The sequence below is a fragment of the Astyanax mexicanus genome, chromosome 17, assembly GCF_023375975.1.
Source record: "Astyanax mexicanus isolate ESR-SI-001 chromosome 17, AstMex3_surface, whole genome shotgun sequence".
In the NCBI taxonomy this organism is placed as follows: domain Eukaryota; kingdom Metazoa; phylum Chordata; class Actinopteri; order Characiformes; family Acestrorhamphidae; genus Astyanax; species Astyanax mexicanus.
This window is the reverse complement of record NC_064424.1, coordinates 27,535,205-27,547,598: the sequence shown is the minus strand read 5'-3', so window position 1 is coordinate 27,547,598 and position 12,394 is coordinate 27,535,205. Positions and strand designations below refer to the sequence as shown.

The 12,394-nt window shown below is 44.1% G+C and overlaps 2 protein-coding genes across 2 annotated transcripts; both read right to left on the bottom strand.

The window, feature by feature from the left end:
• Positions 1-2,317: 2,317 nt before the first annotated feature.
• On the bottom strand, positions 2,318-6,561 carry LOC125782477 (uncharacterized). Its single transcript, XM_049466679.1, has 3 exons — positions 6,532-6,561; positions 4,693-6,228; positions 2,318-4,640 (listed from the first exon to the last, which is right to left on the bottom strand). Exons 1-3 carry the CDS (start codon positions 6,559-6,561, stop codon positions 2,682-2,684), a joined length of 3,525 nt encoding a protein of 1,174 aa, XP_049322636.1. The 3' UTR covers positions 2,318-2,681.
• A 1,795-nt stretch (positions 6,562-8,356) lies between these two features.
• LOC103042430 (glutathione S-transferase theta-3) lies at positions 8,357-10,910 on the bottom strand. Its single transcript, XM_022676382.2, has 5 exons — positions 10,746-10,910; positions 10,085-10,172; positions 9,200-9,350; positions 8,875-9,051; positions 8,357-8,750 (listed from the first exon to the last, which is right to left on the bottom strand). The coding sequence occupies exons 1-5, from the start codon at positions 10,855-10,857 to the stop codon at positions 8,553-8,555; spliced, it is 726 nt and encodes a 241-aa protein (XP_022532103.1). The 5' UTR covers positions 10,858-10,910; the 3' UTR covers positions 8,357-8,552.
• Between the last annotated feature and the right edge of the window lie 1,484 nt (positions 10,911-12,394).

Sequence of the window (12,394 nt, the reverse complement as noted above, 5' to 3'; positions counted from 1 at the left end):
AAACCTTAAAGGTGCCATTGACTATATTTATTAAGTATTTAAGCTTACTTTAAATGTGATTAGTAAATATTTGATTTTGGCTGGGAACAATGCTCAGATGTGGCCTACAAGCAAAAATGTATAGAAATTGAGTAGTAACTACTTCTCTACTGTACTTAAGTACTAAAATGCTGTATCTGTATTTCCTGGAGTATTACTTATTTCTTACTTTTCACTTTTACTTTTTACATATTTTTGTGTGCTGCATCATTACAGTTATAATTATGATTATGTACAAATCTTTTCAAACCCACACTATCACTGAAGCCAGAGTGGTAGATGCTCTGCACTCTCACCAGGTTTGATGAAGCTCCTCATCATTGAGTGAATCAAATGATCAAGCTGAGCTTATAAGAAGACCTCGCTGCTCCCATTCTGCCTTTTACTCTGAGAACTTTCCACTGCTTTCTGTAATAACTACATACCACAGTAATGTACTTTTACTTTCAGTACTTGAGTAGTACATTTTAGAAAAAACTAATTACAATACTTAAGTACAAACAGTAAACACCCCCCGATATAGGCTGATCCTTGTGCAGACTGACCTGTGTAATGAAACTGCTAGAACAGTCTGAAAACTGCCAAGACCTTTCAGTTAATTATATATATCATTACAGATATTGTTGAATATGAGACATTTTTGCACAAGACTGATAGACCTGCTCTGCAGGTTATGACTCATGATGAGGCTGATTAACCATTGTCTGTATTTATATGCCTTGAGATTTGCTTGCAATACAGCCACAAAACCACAAATGAATAAATATTATTTTCCCAAGCAACATCACAGCTGTAAGAAACAAGAAACTATACAAATGATAAAGAAGCAGGAGTACATACATTGAGTGTGAAATAGCCAATTTTGTATTCTGTAAATGTAAAAAAGGAAAAGCTCACCTCAGTTTGTCTGAGGTTGTCTTTGCCCTGGGACTAAAATTGACATTGGCTAGAGGGAGAGATTGCAGTTTCCTAGCTGTGTGGCATAAATTTCACACCGACCACCACCATTGTAGCAATATTCAGGCCAAGGTCTCTGTATTTAGCTTGATTTCACTCAAATATGCAGTACTGGTTGGTAACCTAATAGTAAGAAAAGTCAAATCCAGCAATCAGACTTTCATGGGTTTACATCCTAAAACTGACTGGGTATTCCTTCTTAAATCCCTTAAAAACAGTACATATTTAACAGTATATTTGAGAATAATTTAACATAATCGCAGTATTACAGAATTGTATATTGCTGCAAATATGGAGAAAGGCAGAAATCTGATTTAGACAGGATAACGCTAGTTACGAATGTAACTGTGGTTCTATGAATGCTGGATGACCGCCAGAGGGCGGCTTAGCCTAGTGGATATTCCCTTGGGCACAGCAATGGACCGAGCAATTATACCAAAAAAAGCATGTGACCCACCCCTACAAGGGGCCGTCACACCCACCTATCTTCCTCGGAACAACTTCTCGCGCAACCCGCGGACTGACCGAGTGACGACAGACTCTGGCGGTCATCCAGCATTCATAGAACCACAGTTACATTCGTAACTAGCGTTCTATTTCATGCCTCCTGACCGCCAGAGGGCGGCTTAGCCTAGTGGATGACGCATACCAACTTTGTCACGAGGGCAGCACATCCAATGGCAGATTCTTGGCTGAGAGCACGGATGAGGCCAGATCCATTTGCGCAGCCACATTCAGCCGGTAGAACCTCGAAAAAGTGCAAGGAGACGACCAGGTCGCGGCTGAGCACACCTCTGACAGGGGAACACCCCGAAGTACCGCCCAGGATGTGGAAACTGCACGAGTGGAGTGGCATGTCACAGATGCAGGTAATGTGATACCAGCTGCATCATACGCCATCCTGATGACTCTTACCACCCAGTGTGAGAGACCCTGTTTAGAGAGCGGCCCACCCACTGTGCGGCCACCAAAACACACAAAAAGTTGATCAGTGGAACGAAGAGGTTCCGTAGCTGAAACATATTGCCTGAGTGCACGAACAGGGCACAGAACTGAAGGCTGATCCACAAGCTCGTCCTGAAACGCAGACAGAGCAATAGACTGGTTAACAAAAGATGATTCCAGAACCTTTGGCAGAAACACAGGATTAGGCCACAATGTGACACCGGAACAATCAGGCCACCAACGTAAACAAGCAGCACTAACTGAAAGTGCATGCAGCTCACTGACACGTCTTGCTGAGGCAACAGCTAAGAGAAAGGCAGTTTTGAGTGAAACCCATTTAACACCCGCTTGTGATAGAGGTTCAAAGGGAGCACACTTTAAGAGGCTTAAAACACAAAGTAAATCCCACTGAGGGCAGCGCGGGGTCCTGACAGGCCTTAGGCGCCTAGCACCCTTAAGAAAGCCACAGATCAGTTTGTGAGAACCTAAGGATGATCCATTAATGTCCACATGACGGGCCGATATGGCAGCGACATAAACTTTCAATGTGGAAGGTGCCCTACCCGCATCAAACAGATGCTGGAGGAAATCCAGCACTACAGGAATATCACAGTGCACAGGAGAAACCCTGAACTTAGTGCACCAATCAGAAAACAGCTTCCAACGGTTACCATATAAGAGACGGGTAGACTGAGCTCTGGCATTCTCCACAGTGTATTTCACAGAGGCAGAACAAGCCATTAAAACATCAGGGGGCCCAGAGGCCACACCCAGAGCTGGAGGCGTTCCGGACACGGGTGCCACAGTCGCCCCCCCATCTGTGAGAGAAGGTCCCTCCTCACAGGAAGTGGCCAGGGCTCGCTGCTGAGTAGGCAGTGAAGCAGAGGAAACCAGGGTCTGGCAGGCCACTGTGGAGCTACCAGCAGGACACTGTGTCTGCACTGTTGAATTCGGAGCAGGACGCTCAAAAGAAGCGGAATTGGGGGAAAGGCATATAAAAGGCAGCGTGGCCATTCGTGTGCCAACGCGTCCGTCCCCATCGCTCTCTCTTCGTCCATGCGAGAGAACCATCGCTGGCAGTGTGTGGTGGTCGCACTCGCAAAAAGATCGACCGCAGCCATGGCATAACGATCCCATATTTGACGCACCACATCCGGGTGTAAACACCACTCGCCCGGGTCCAACCTCTGCCTTGAGAGAAAATCCGCAGTCAGATTGAGGGTCCCAGCAAGATGAATCGCCCGCAGCGATGCCAGCCTGTGATTTGCCCAGGTGAGGATGCTGCGTGCCAGACGCAGAGCAGGCAGGGAACGAGTACAACCTTGGTGGTTTATGTTGTAAACAACTGTCATATTGTCTGAACGTACAAGAACATGACGACCCTGGAGTTGTGGCAGAAAATGCTGGAGTGCCAAATAAACCGCTCTCAGCTCGAGGAGGTTTATGTGGTCCTGGGCTCGGTGAAAACTCCAAGAACCCTGCACAGCGCTGCGTTGCCATACAGCACCCCAACCCGTGAGAGATGCGTCGGTGGTGATTATTTCCCGACGTGATGCCACGACCCCCAGCGGTACCCCCGCCATGAGAAAAGAGCGGCGCCTCCACGGGGCGAGAGCCTCCTCGCACCCCTGATCGATCAGCACCAGCCTGTGTTTGTGACGGATCGGATCGAGCCCCAAATGATTCATCCAGATCTGAAACGGTCGCAGTTCCAGCAAACCGAGCGGCAAAATGCACACAGCCGCTGTGAACATTCCCAGCAGACGTAACAGGTGACTGTAGCGGACGCAGCGGCCCACGTGAACTCTGGAGAGTAATCCCAGAATACTCACCACACGCTGTGTCGTCAGAGATGCTTTCATTGCTCGCGAGTCTAAGTTCATGCCTATGAACTGAACAGACTGACTCGGGCAGAGGGAGCTTTTCTCCAGGTTGATGGAAAGCCCCAGCCCTGCTACGTGAGATCGCAACACTTTGAGATCTGCCATCGCTTGCTCCCGCGAGAGTGAACAGATCAGCCAGTCGTCCAGGTACGGCAAGATCTTCATTCCAGCGCGAGTCAGCGGAGATAACGCCGCCGCCATGCATCTGGTAAAGACCCTCGGAGCTAGCGAAAGCCCGAACGGAAGAACCCGGTACTGATAAGTTCGGTTCTGAAAGGCAAAGCGGAGAAAACGCCTGTGTACAGCTGCTATGGGAATGTGGAAATATGCGTCCTTTAAATCCAGAGTGGTGAACCACTCGTTTGGCTGAATCACCTGGAGCACATCCACGGGACGAATCATTTTGAAAGTGAATCGTTTGAGGTGTCGGTTCATCCCCCTCAAATCCAGAATCGGGCGGAAGCCGCCGTCTTTTTTCGGCACTAGAAAATATTTGGAGCAGTGTCCCTGAAAAAACACGGGACATTTCACCTCCTCTATGGCACGTTTTGCAATAAGAGCACATATTTCCTCCTGAAGAGTGTTTACATGAACTGAACTTTTTACACGTGTCTGAATCAAACGTGCGACTCGCGGGGGTCGACTCCTGAACTGGAGCCGATACCCGTAACTCAGGGTCGAAAGAACCCAGCGATCCGTGGAAGCTACGGACCACGCAGCCAGCTGAGAGTCCGTGAAAACAACCACTGGCTGCCCCTGCTTGTCAGCGCGAAGCGCGCGGTCCTTTCGTTCCAGCGGGGGGGCGCCGAGGGGGAGCTGGAGGGCGGCGAAAGTGTCCAGAGATCCGAGGGGGAGATCGCCTATTCGCCTGAGTTGGCATACGCCTGATCTGATCAGAGCGAGCCTGTGGAAGAACTGAACGCGGGCGTGTAAACACACGCTCAGAGCCGTGTGATTTCGGCTGCTGCTGTCGCGTCTCGGTCATACGAGCTCGGCGCTCCAAAGCCTCTGTGGCCGCCGGTCCGAATAACTGTCCGGGCATTAACGGGAGATCCCGGAGCGCGGTTCTGCACGCATCAGACAACGGCGCTTGAGAAAGCCACAAATGACGGCGTAATCTCACAAGGCTAGCCATAAGACTGCCTAACTCCTGTGTCAGGAATCCCATTCCATGTAGAACAGTCTGCAGAGCACCTCTAAAGGCAGAAGGCATATCTACCAGCTGAGGTGAAGACTCCATTTCCAAAAGGAGATGAGAAATAGTATTATCCAGCCGGCCAATGCGCGCTGCGTGATTGTATGCTTTAGCGATACCTTCATCAGTGCGTCTGCATGCCTTGCTTGGGCATCGGACATCAGAACGCAGCGCTTCGTCAGGAGAAACAACCAGGGAGGCGACCGAAGGCTCCACTGGAGGGATACGATCCAGTCCGTACTGAGCCGCGTCGGACATGTTCCAAAACGACCGAGCCAGGGAAGAAGGTCGAGATCGCGAAGCTGCAGCCAAAAAGGCTGACTGGAGCTCTCCCACAAATGCGCTGCAAGGAGGAATGAGAGCGGGGCTATCCGCCGCGGTTAGCTTAAAGTAAGCACTGGAGCTGGGATTAGGCTGTGCTGGAGCGGAGCCAAGCCGAGCCAGAGTAGCGCGAACCATAGTTGGGAGGGGAGAAGTGTCCTCCAACGCACTTCCATCATCCACAACCGAGCCGGAGCCGAGAGGAGAGCCCGCTGCAGAGAGGGGCGATCGTGGGAGGGAAACAGCCCGCCCAGTGTAGTCAGCAGCATTGCCTGAAGTAAAGAGGCTATCCGTGGCTGCAGTGGAGAGTAAATCATCATCATCCTCCACGGGCTCGGAGTCGGCGGTCTCAGCGCCGAGCTGGAGGGCAGCGGGCAGCTGGTGACTCTGAAGCTGAGTAACGAGAGCTTCCAAGCGGTCCAGGCGTGAACGTAGAGCACCTGCCTTCCTTTTTGGTGCTGGCTCGTCCGCAGGTCGCGAAGAAGAGCGCTTAGTTCCTGTTTTCACCATCGAGGAACCCGAGGAGGAGAGCATGGCGTCGTCGTTAATAAGGACGGACGCAAGCCGGTGTTGGCGTGAGGCGAAGGGAATTGTCGCACAATGCACGCAAGGGTCAGACAGAGCTTCACGGAGGTGAGAGACCCCGAGGCAGGAGGGGCACAGGGTGTGCGGGTCGTCTGGCTGCAGCGGCGCGAAGCACGCTCGACAGGCAATAGGCTCCATAGCAGGCGGTGCACACAGAGGATCCACGGCGGACGGGAGTAATACGCACGCGGTTATTGGACCAGCGATGCAGTAGGCCGTGGCGAGCGAGTGCAGGTAAGGTGCACTAACACTCAGCGAACCCGGGCAAGCGGGGTCACCGCAATACTCACCGCCCGGGCCACGCTAGTTCTCAGGAGTGAAAACGAATAAATCCGAAATCCAGTAGAATCCAGTAAATCCAATAACGAAACAGCTCGTGAGGGCAGAATTCTGCAGCTCCGTGAGCTGTGAACGGTCCAAGCGCGAGAGGAAAAAGAGGAAGATAGGTGGGTGTGACGGCCCCTTGTAGGGGTGGGTCACATGCTTTTTTTGGTATAATTGCTCGGTCCATTGCTGTGCCCAAGGGAATATCCACTAGGCTAAGCCGCCCTCTGGCGGTCAGGAGGCATGAAATAGAACTGATTGTGCGTAAATACACTGTCTGACCCATTCTTTGCCTAAAGAACTGAGGGACATCCTTGTCCACCTTTTGGACAGTCCTCACATTTGGGCAGATGTGGTTGACAAGCATCTCCATGTTAAAAAAAAAAAAATTGCAGTTACTCCATTTTTGACAATGTGAGATAGTTCTACTGCGTTTTGCTGATGGCCAGCTGAGCTGGTCTAGTGGGGCCACTTGGCCTCCTTCCCAGGTTTCTGAGATCTGGGAACCTAATTTGTTGGACTACACCACCTAGCCAGAGTAAATACAGCTTTTCTTGTTCTAATCACTTGAGTGGTGATGAACAAAATCCAGAGATTCAACCCTATCTCAATAAGGCTATGAATCAACTTTTGCCGCAAGGGAACTTTCCTGAGTGCAGTCAAATGTGCTGCAGCTATAGCTGAATAAGTTTTAGGTTAATAAAACAATGGAGTATGCTTTTAAGAATTCCATCAAGATTTTTTCTTCAGAAGAAGCAATCCAGATATCTTTGCAGAAGTGAAGAGAGCTTGAACTGAGACTAGTTTGCTTCAGTTCCAGACATATTTCTTCTCAGTGTCGTGTAACGACCACTGTTTGGCCATTGAATGAGTCTCACACAAGGACTGCTTTCCACTCTCTTTATTCTGAAACAGATTTTAAACCAAATAAATTTTCATATCTCGCAACGTACTTCTGCAGGTGTAACACACTGAGGTTGTAAAAAATAAAATAAGAAGAAATTAGCTGAATTCACATTTTACTATTGAAAGCATGACTTAACGCAGCCCGCATGTGCGGAGCACGTCTAGACAATAAATCGATAAAGTTAGCATTTCTTATCAAAACAATACAATGAATAAAGCACTAGATATTTTTATAAAGCTATACATTTTTTTTTAGTTTTAAACTAGATATAGATTTTAAAAATATCTATTTTAGAGATGAACTACTGCAGCTACGCACCATCCATCTCAGAGCTCTCACTGTCTGATGGAGGTACGGCAGCAGCAGAGGGACATCAAAGCAAGACATGAAAAGCTCCCAAAAATATTTTTAACCTTTTTACAAAAATATAAACTTTTACAAAAAAATTACATTTTTACACATTTTAACCCATTTTTATAATAATAGAGCAATTTTGGTGAAGCTCATTAATTATATTAACTGTTAATTCCAACTCTGTTACAGTTGCACCACTATCAGAGAAAACCTACCCAAAATACTTGGTGTAACATGTAATAGGAGCTGTTCTTTTGGACGGTTTTCTTCAGTTAAGCTCTTGGCTGATCATGTGCCTCAGCAAAACAAACAGAAATCACAAATGTAATTTTGCACTCCATTCGTGCCAAGCAGATGTAAACCTCACTGTGAGGGCTTGGCTGCAGGAAGTGGGTTAAAAATCACACTGACATTCCTTATGTAGAAGAAAACGCCCACACAGCACAACTCTGTCCCATGGGAGAGCTTTCTACAAAGTCCATGGTGTGTAAGATGGAGGTTGATAAGAGTACAAGAATGTGAAATTCGAGACAAAAGAGAGGCCCAAGAAAACATCCCAGTATATCTTACATAATAATCTTTAATAGCACTGAACTGAAAATTTATAAATGTCCATATATTAAAGAGCACAATAAGAATTAAAATTAATATTTCTCTTTGTGAATTTTTTTTTACTTTTTGTTAACAACTGTTAATTGTTTGATTCAATATTTTTATTATTTTAAAAGCATTTTGTTTTCATGAAAAATCACATCATGTACAATTTAGTTGCTTTAAATTATACATTTGCAATAAAAGGAAATTGATTACACAAAAGCACAGAAAGAACAAAACAAATCAAGTGTAAATTGTTAAGTAGATTTTATTAATAACAACTGAAGAGGGCTGAAAAGTAAATCTGAGTGAATTACTCATTTTACTCGATAGTAAACGTTTGTATTGTACATTTTATTTGAGTTTTTCTTTTATAACATGCCAGTCATCATCAGATTACACAATGTTGACAAGTAGATTTTAGATAGAAATGGTTTATGTCGGATCTTCACAGGAACGTTTTGAGGATCTTGGGTTTAAAGTGCTGCAGTTTGCTGCCATCCATCGTTTTAGCCATTTCCTGAGCTGAGAGGATGCCCTGGTGGGCTTCGTCAAAAAGCTCACTGCCAATAGCGTCCCGAACACGGTCCCTCCACGCACTCAGTTTGGGCCGTTTCTCAAACACATCCAAACCTGCACCCACCGGCTACAGAAACAGAAGACAAATTAGCAGCAGTGCTAATCAGTGGAACAAACCTCATTCAGTGATCAGGTTGAACCTTTTGAATAAACACTGAAAATTCTGCAAAAGCATCAGTCTTCCAAAGTACCTGCATCATTTCCACAATAGCGACCAGGTCAGCCAGTGAGATTTGGTCTCCTGCAATGAATGGTTTGTCCTGAAGGAAGTTCTCCTCAATGAGCTTCAGGGAGCCATTCAGATCCTCTATGGCTGCATCCATCTTCTCCTGAGGAACCTCTACACCCATGACCTTTGGAATCATGAGCTGCCAACATACACACATGCTGCTGAATCATGATTGTAATAATGACATAACATATTCTTATTCTGCTTTGAACTCTGTTATGATGATCACATTAAAAAGCAAGAAAAATTGAAGAACTTTAACTGTGACCTTGCAGAGCACCTCTCACCTTTAACCAGAACATCTTGCTTCCATGGGGGCGCATTGCTGAATGCTGCCAGGACAGATATTCATTCACCCTCGCTCTCTTCTGCAAGTCAGCTGGATACCAGTTATCAGGGGTGTTGTACTTCTCCACCAAGTACATCATAATGGCAACACTGTAAGAACAACAATAGCGAATTCTTAGCCTTGAAGAACACGTTACATTGTGTCTCAACACCAGTGACCAGATGAACAGTGCAGAAGACAATGCAAGTCACGACTATATGTCCAAATGTTTGCAGACACTCTTTATAGTGAATGCACTGTGTTTTCTGGCAAGATGGTGCTACATCCATACATTAAGCTTAAGTTGATGATAAAATCATCTGGAATCTAACAGAAAGCTTTCCATAGAGAAAGTTACTCCAATGAAATCAAGGCAAACACGTTCATTTTTTTACTGGAGTGTCACTAAAACCAAACATATATACAGGAACTCACCTATCTAATAAACAATAGGTAAAGCCAAGCATACTCATGCTAAACTTGTGTAAACAAAGTAATTTAGCTTTGATTGTATTTGGAATATGGCATTCAATTAGGAAATTCACTTTTTGACATATATTAGCTATAAAGCACAGTAAAAAAAGAACTGCTTGTTTAATTCTTTAAGAGTAAGTGGAGATTAAAAAATGGTACAGGAGCCCACACAGCTGATATTAGGGTGTCTAAGGAAAAAAATCAAATAGAGACTAAAATAGATACACACAGTCCCATTATTAAAAAAATATTTACTGCACCTTTAATTAACTGGGTAATAAATCATGAGTTCTAATCTTATTTGAATGTTTTTTCTCTGTTCAACTGCATTCAGAAATTTAAATACATTTACATCTAGATGAAATATCACCTTTCACACAGGCAAAAGTCTCCGTCTTTGATCGCAGGTACTTTTCTCCAAGCACTGACCTTTCCAAAATCTTCATTATAATGCTCACCTGAGGATTAAATGCAGTCAGTCAGTTTTCAGAAACATCAGTTCAGAATCAGTTCTTCTAAAAACAACTTTGAAACAAAAGTTACAACACTAAAAAACTGTGTATACAATTAAATGAGGACTAAATAATAAGCGTATGTTTCCTATTTCTATTACAATTTTCAGGTTACCATACCATACAATGGTGCTCAATTAGTTATGTAATCTATTGTGACTGTAATGTAACGTGCTCAACCGTCACAGTGCAACTTTTAAAGTGGGGTTCAAAACTTTTTATGCTGCACAAAGAAAAAAGACTTATTGCCAGATTACATAAACAAACACAATATCTGGTATACTATTTTATTAGGATAACAAATTGTGAGTCACCTTAATGAGGGAATACACTGGCTATAAATCACACTAGCTCCAGCAATAAAGATTTACTTTACCACAACAATTCAAACTTCTCACAGTAAAATATGGAAGTAGAGCCCAAATGCCCTGTTCCTCAGACTGTTCTCTACACGAACCCTGATGCACAAAGTCTAAAAACTGCGACAAAAGTCAGAAAGTGAAGGTCTGCTTAGCCCACCTGCCATCAGGGAAATCTTCTTAAACTCAAACGGAATGTTGTTCTTCTTGGCGAAGATGTAAACCGAGCGACACGGCTGTGAAAAAAGATCCAGATAAATTTCGAGCCCCATTTTCCAGCCTCTCCTTCAGTTAGCCGTTACGAAAAACTGAGCCTCCTGCACCCTGAGCTTCTGGTAGTGTTTACCCAGGCAGAGACTGGGATTGGCTGACTGCCAGTAGCTCCGCCCCCGGACCTGTGATTGGCCAGAAGTAGTTCGCCTGTCTCTTCGCTTATCAATGAGCACAGTGAGTACAGAATATATATATATATATATATATATATATATTGTTATTGATTGTATACAATTAATTTCAGAAAGCCACATCCCATTTAAGTTCAATATATTTTTGGGCAAATATCTCAGTCTACTGAAAAGACATTTTCATATATCTTCATAATTCTATTGCAGGCCATTTACTAAAAAGTTAAATTAGGTGAGCTACATCTCAAGAGAGAGATAAAATATGAGAGATAGTTATGTGCAATGCAGATGGAGTAACATGAAGCTGCTGTTAAAACACACACACACACACATACACATTGAATTAAACTATTTAGAGAGATGGATATTACATTCTTGACAGAACCTTTGCATTGTTATGTACATAATTGTTGCAATTTTTTCTACAACTTGTGCATTTAAAAAACTATGCATTTATAAGCATGCACTATACAAACCCTGCAGGCACGTAACACTATTAGACGTTATCCTGGCGTAAAATATTTGTAATTTGACGTCATGACCAACATTCAAACAACATTCAACTAAGTCCATTGGACGTTGGTGGCCAGCTGGGAAGGGATAAATTATGTAAATACACTCTAGAAACTGTTTTGCATTATTTTCCACAAATCATACTTTAATATGTTTTGGATTATACAACCACTTACAATTCATAAACCATTTGCCTTCTCATTTCTACATTGTGTTTCTCTCTAAACTACACACTGACCGTTTCAATTCTTAATTTCTATATGTCATAGGTTAAGAAGCAGTATACTATGGTTTATTACTGTGTGTTGTAAGTCATATGCAGTGTCAGGAAGAGGGAGGAGTATACTGAGGGTTATTACTTTGGTTTGTAGATCAATTGGCATGTCAGGAGTGGTATACTGATATTTAGCACTGTGTGTACATTTTATAGCTTGCTAGTAACCTTAAACGCGCCATTGACTAGATTTATCCAGTATTTAAGCTGGTATTTTAAATATGATCCCATCTGCTCCCAATCTGTGTTCTACTCTGAGAACTTTCCACTGCTTTCTGTAATAACTACATAACCGTACTTTACTTTTACTTTCAGTACTTGAGCAGGACATTTTAAAAAAACTACCTGCAATACTTAAGTACAAAAAAGTAATACTTTTAGTACTTCCGTTGTGGAGCTTATATAAACTTGAACTTCTACTCAAGTCACTTTTTGATAGAGCACTTGTACTTTTACTCAAGTACTTTATACATCCCTGCTTTCAAGTCTATAAGAAACAGAATTCCTATGTAGTGAATGATTTTGGACATGGTGTTATATGTGCAAGTTAATTACTGTGTGACAACAGATTGTGCATTTGCTCCTCCTTACAAAATCTGCACACCAAGCAACAAACCA

Coding starts and splice junctions, on each gene's coding strand:
- LOC125782477 (XM_049466679.1), bottom strand. CDS start 6,561: ATGTCCCTCAGTTCTTTAGGCAAAGAATGG. Junction 6,229..6,531: donor GTTCTTTAGGCAAAGAATGG/GTCAGACAGTGT, acceptor CCTGAGAACTAG/CGTGGCCCGGGCGGTGAGTA. Junction 4,641..4,692: donor TCAGGCGTATGCCAACTCAG/GCGAATAGGCGA, acceptor GCCGCCCTCCAG/CTCCCCCTCGGCGCCCCCCC.
- LOC103042430 (XM_022676382.2), bottom strand. CDS start 10,857: ATGGGGCTCGAAATTTATCTGGATCTTTTTTCACAGCCGTGTCGCTCG. Junction 9,351..10,084: donor GACTTTTGCCTGTGTGAAAG/GTGATATTTCAT, acceptor TTGTTCTTACAG/TGTTGCCATTATGATGTACT. Junction 8,751..8,874: donor CTATTGTGGAAATGATGCAG/GTACTTTGGAAG, acceptor CTGTTTCTGTAG/CCGGTGGGTGCAGGTTTGGA.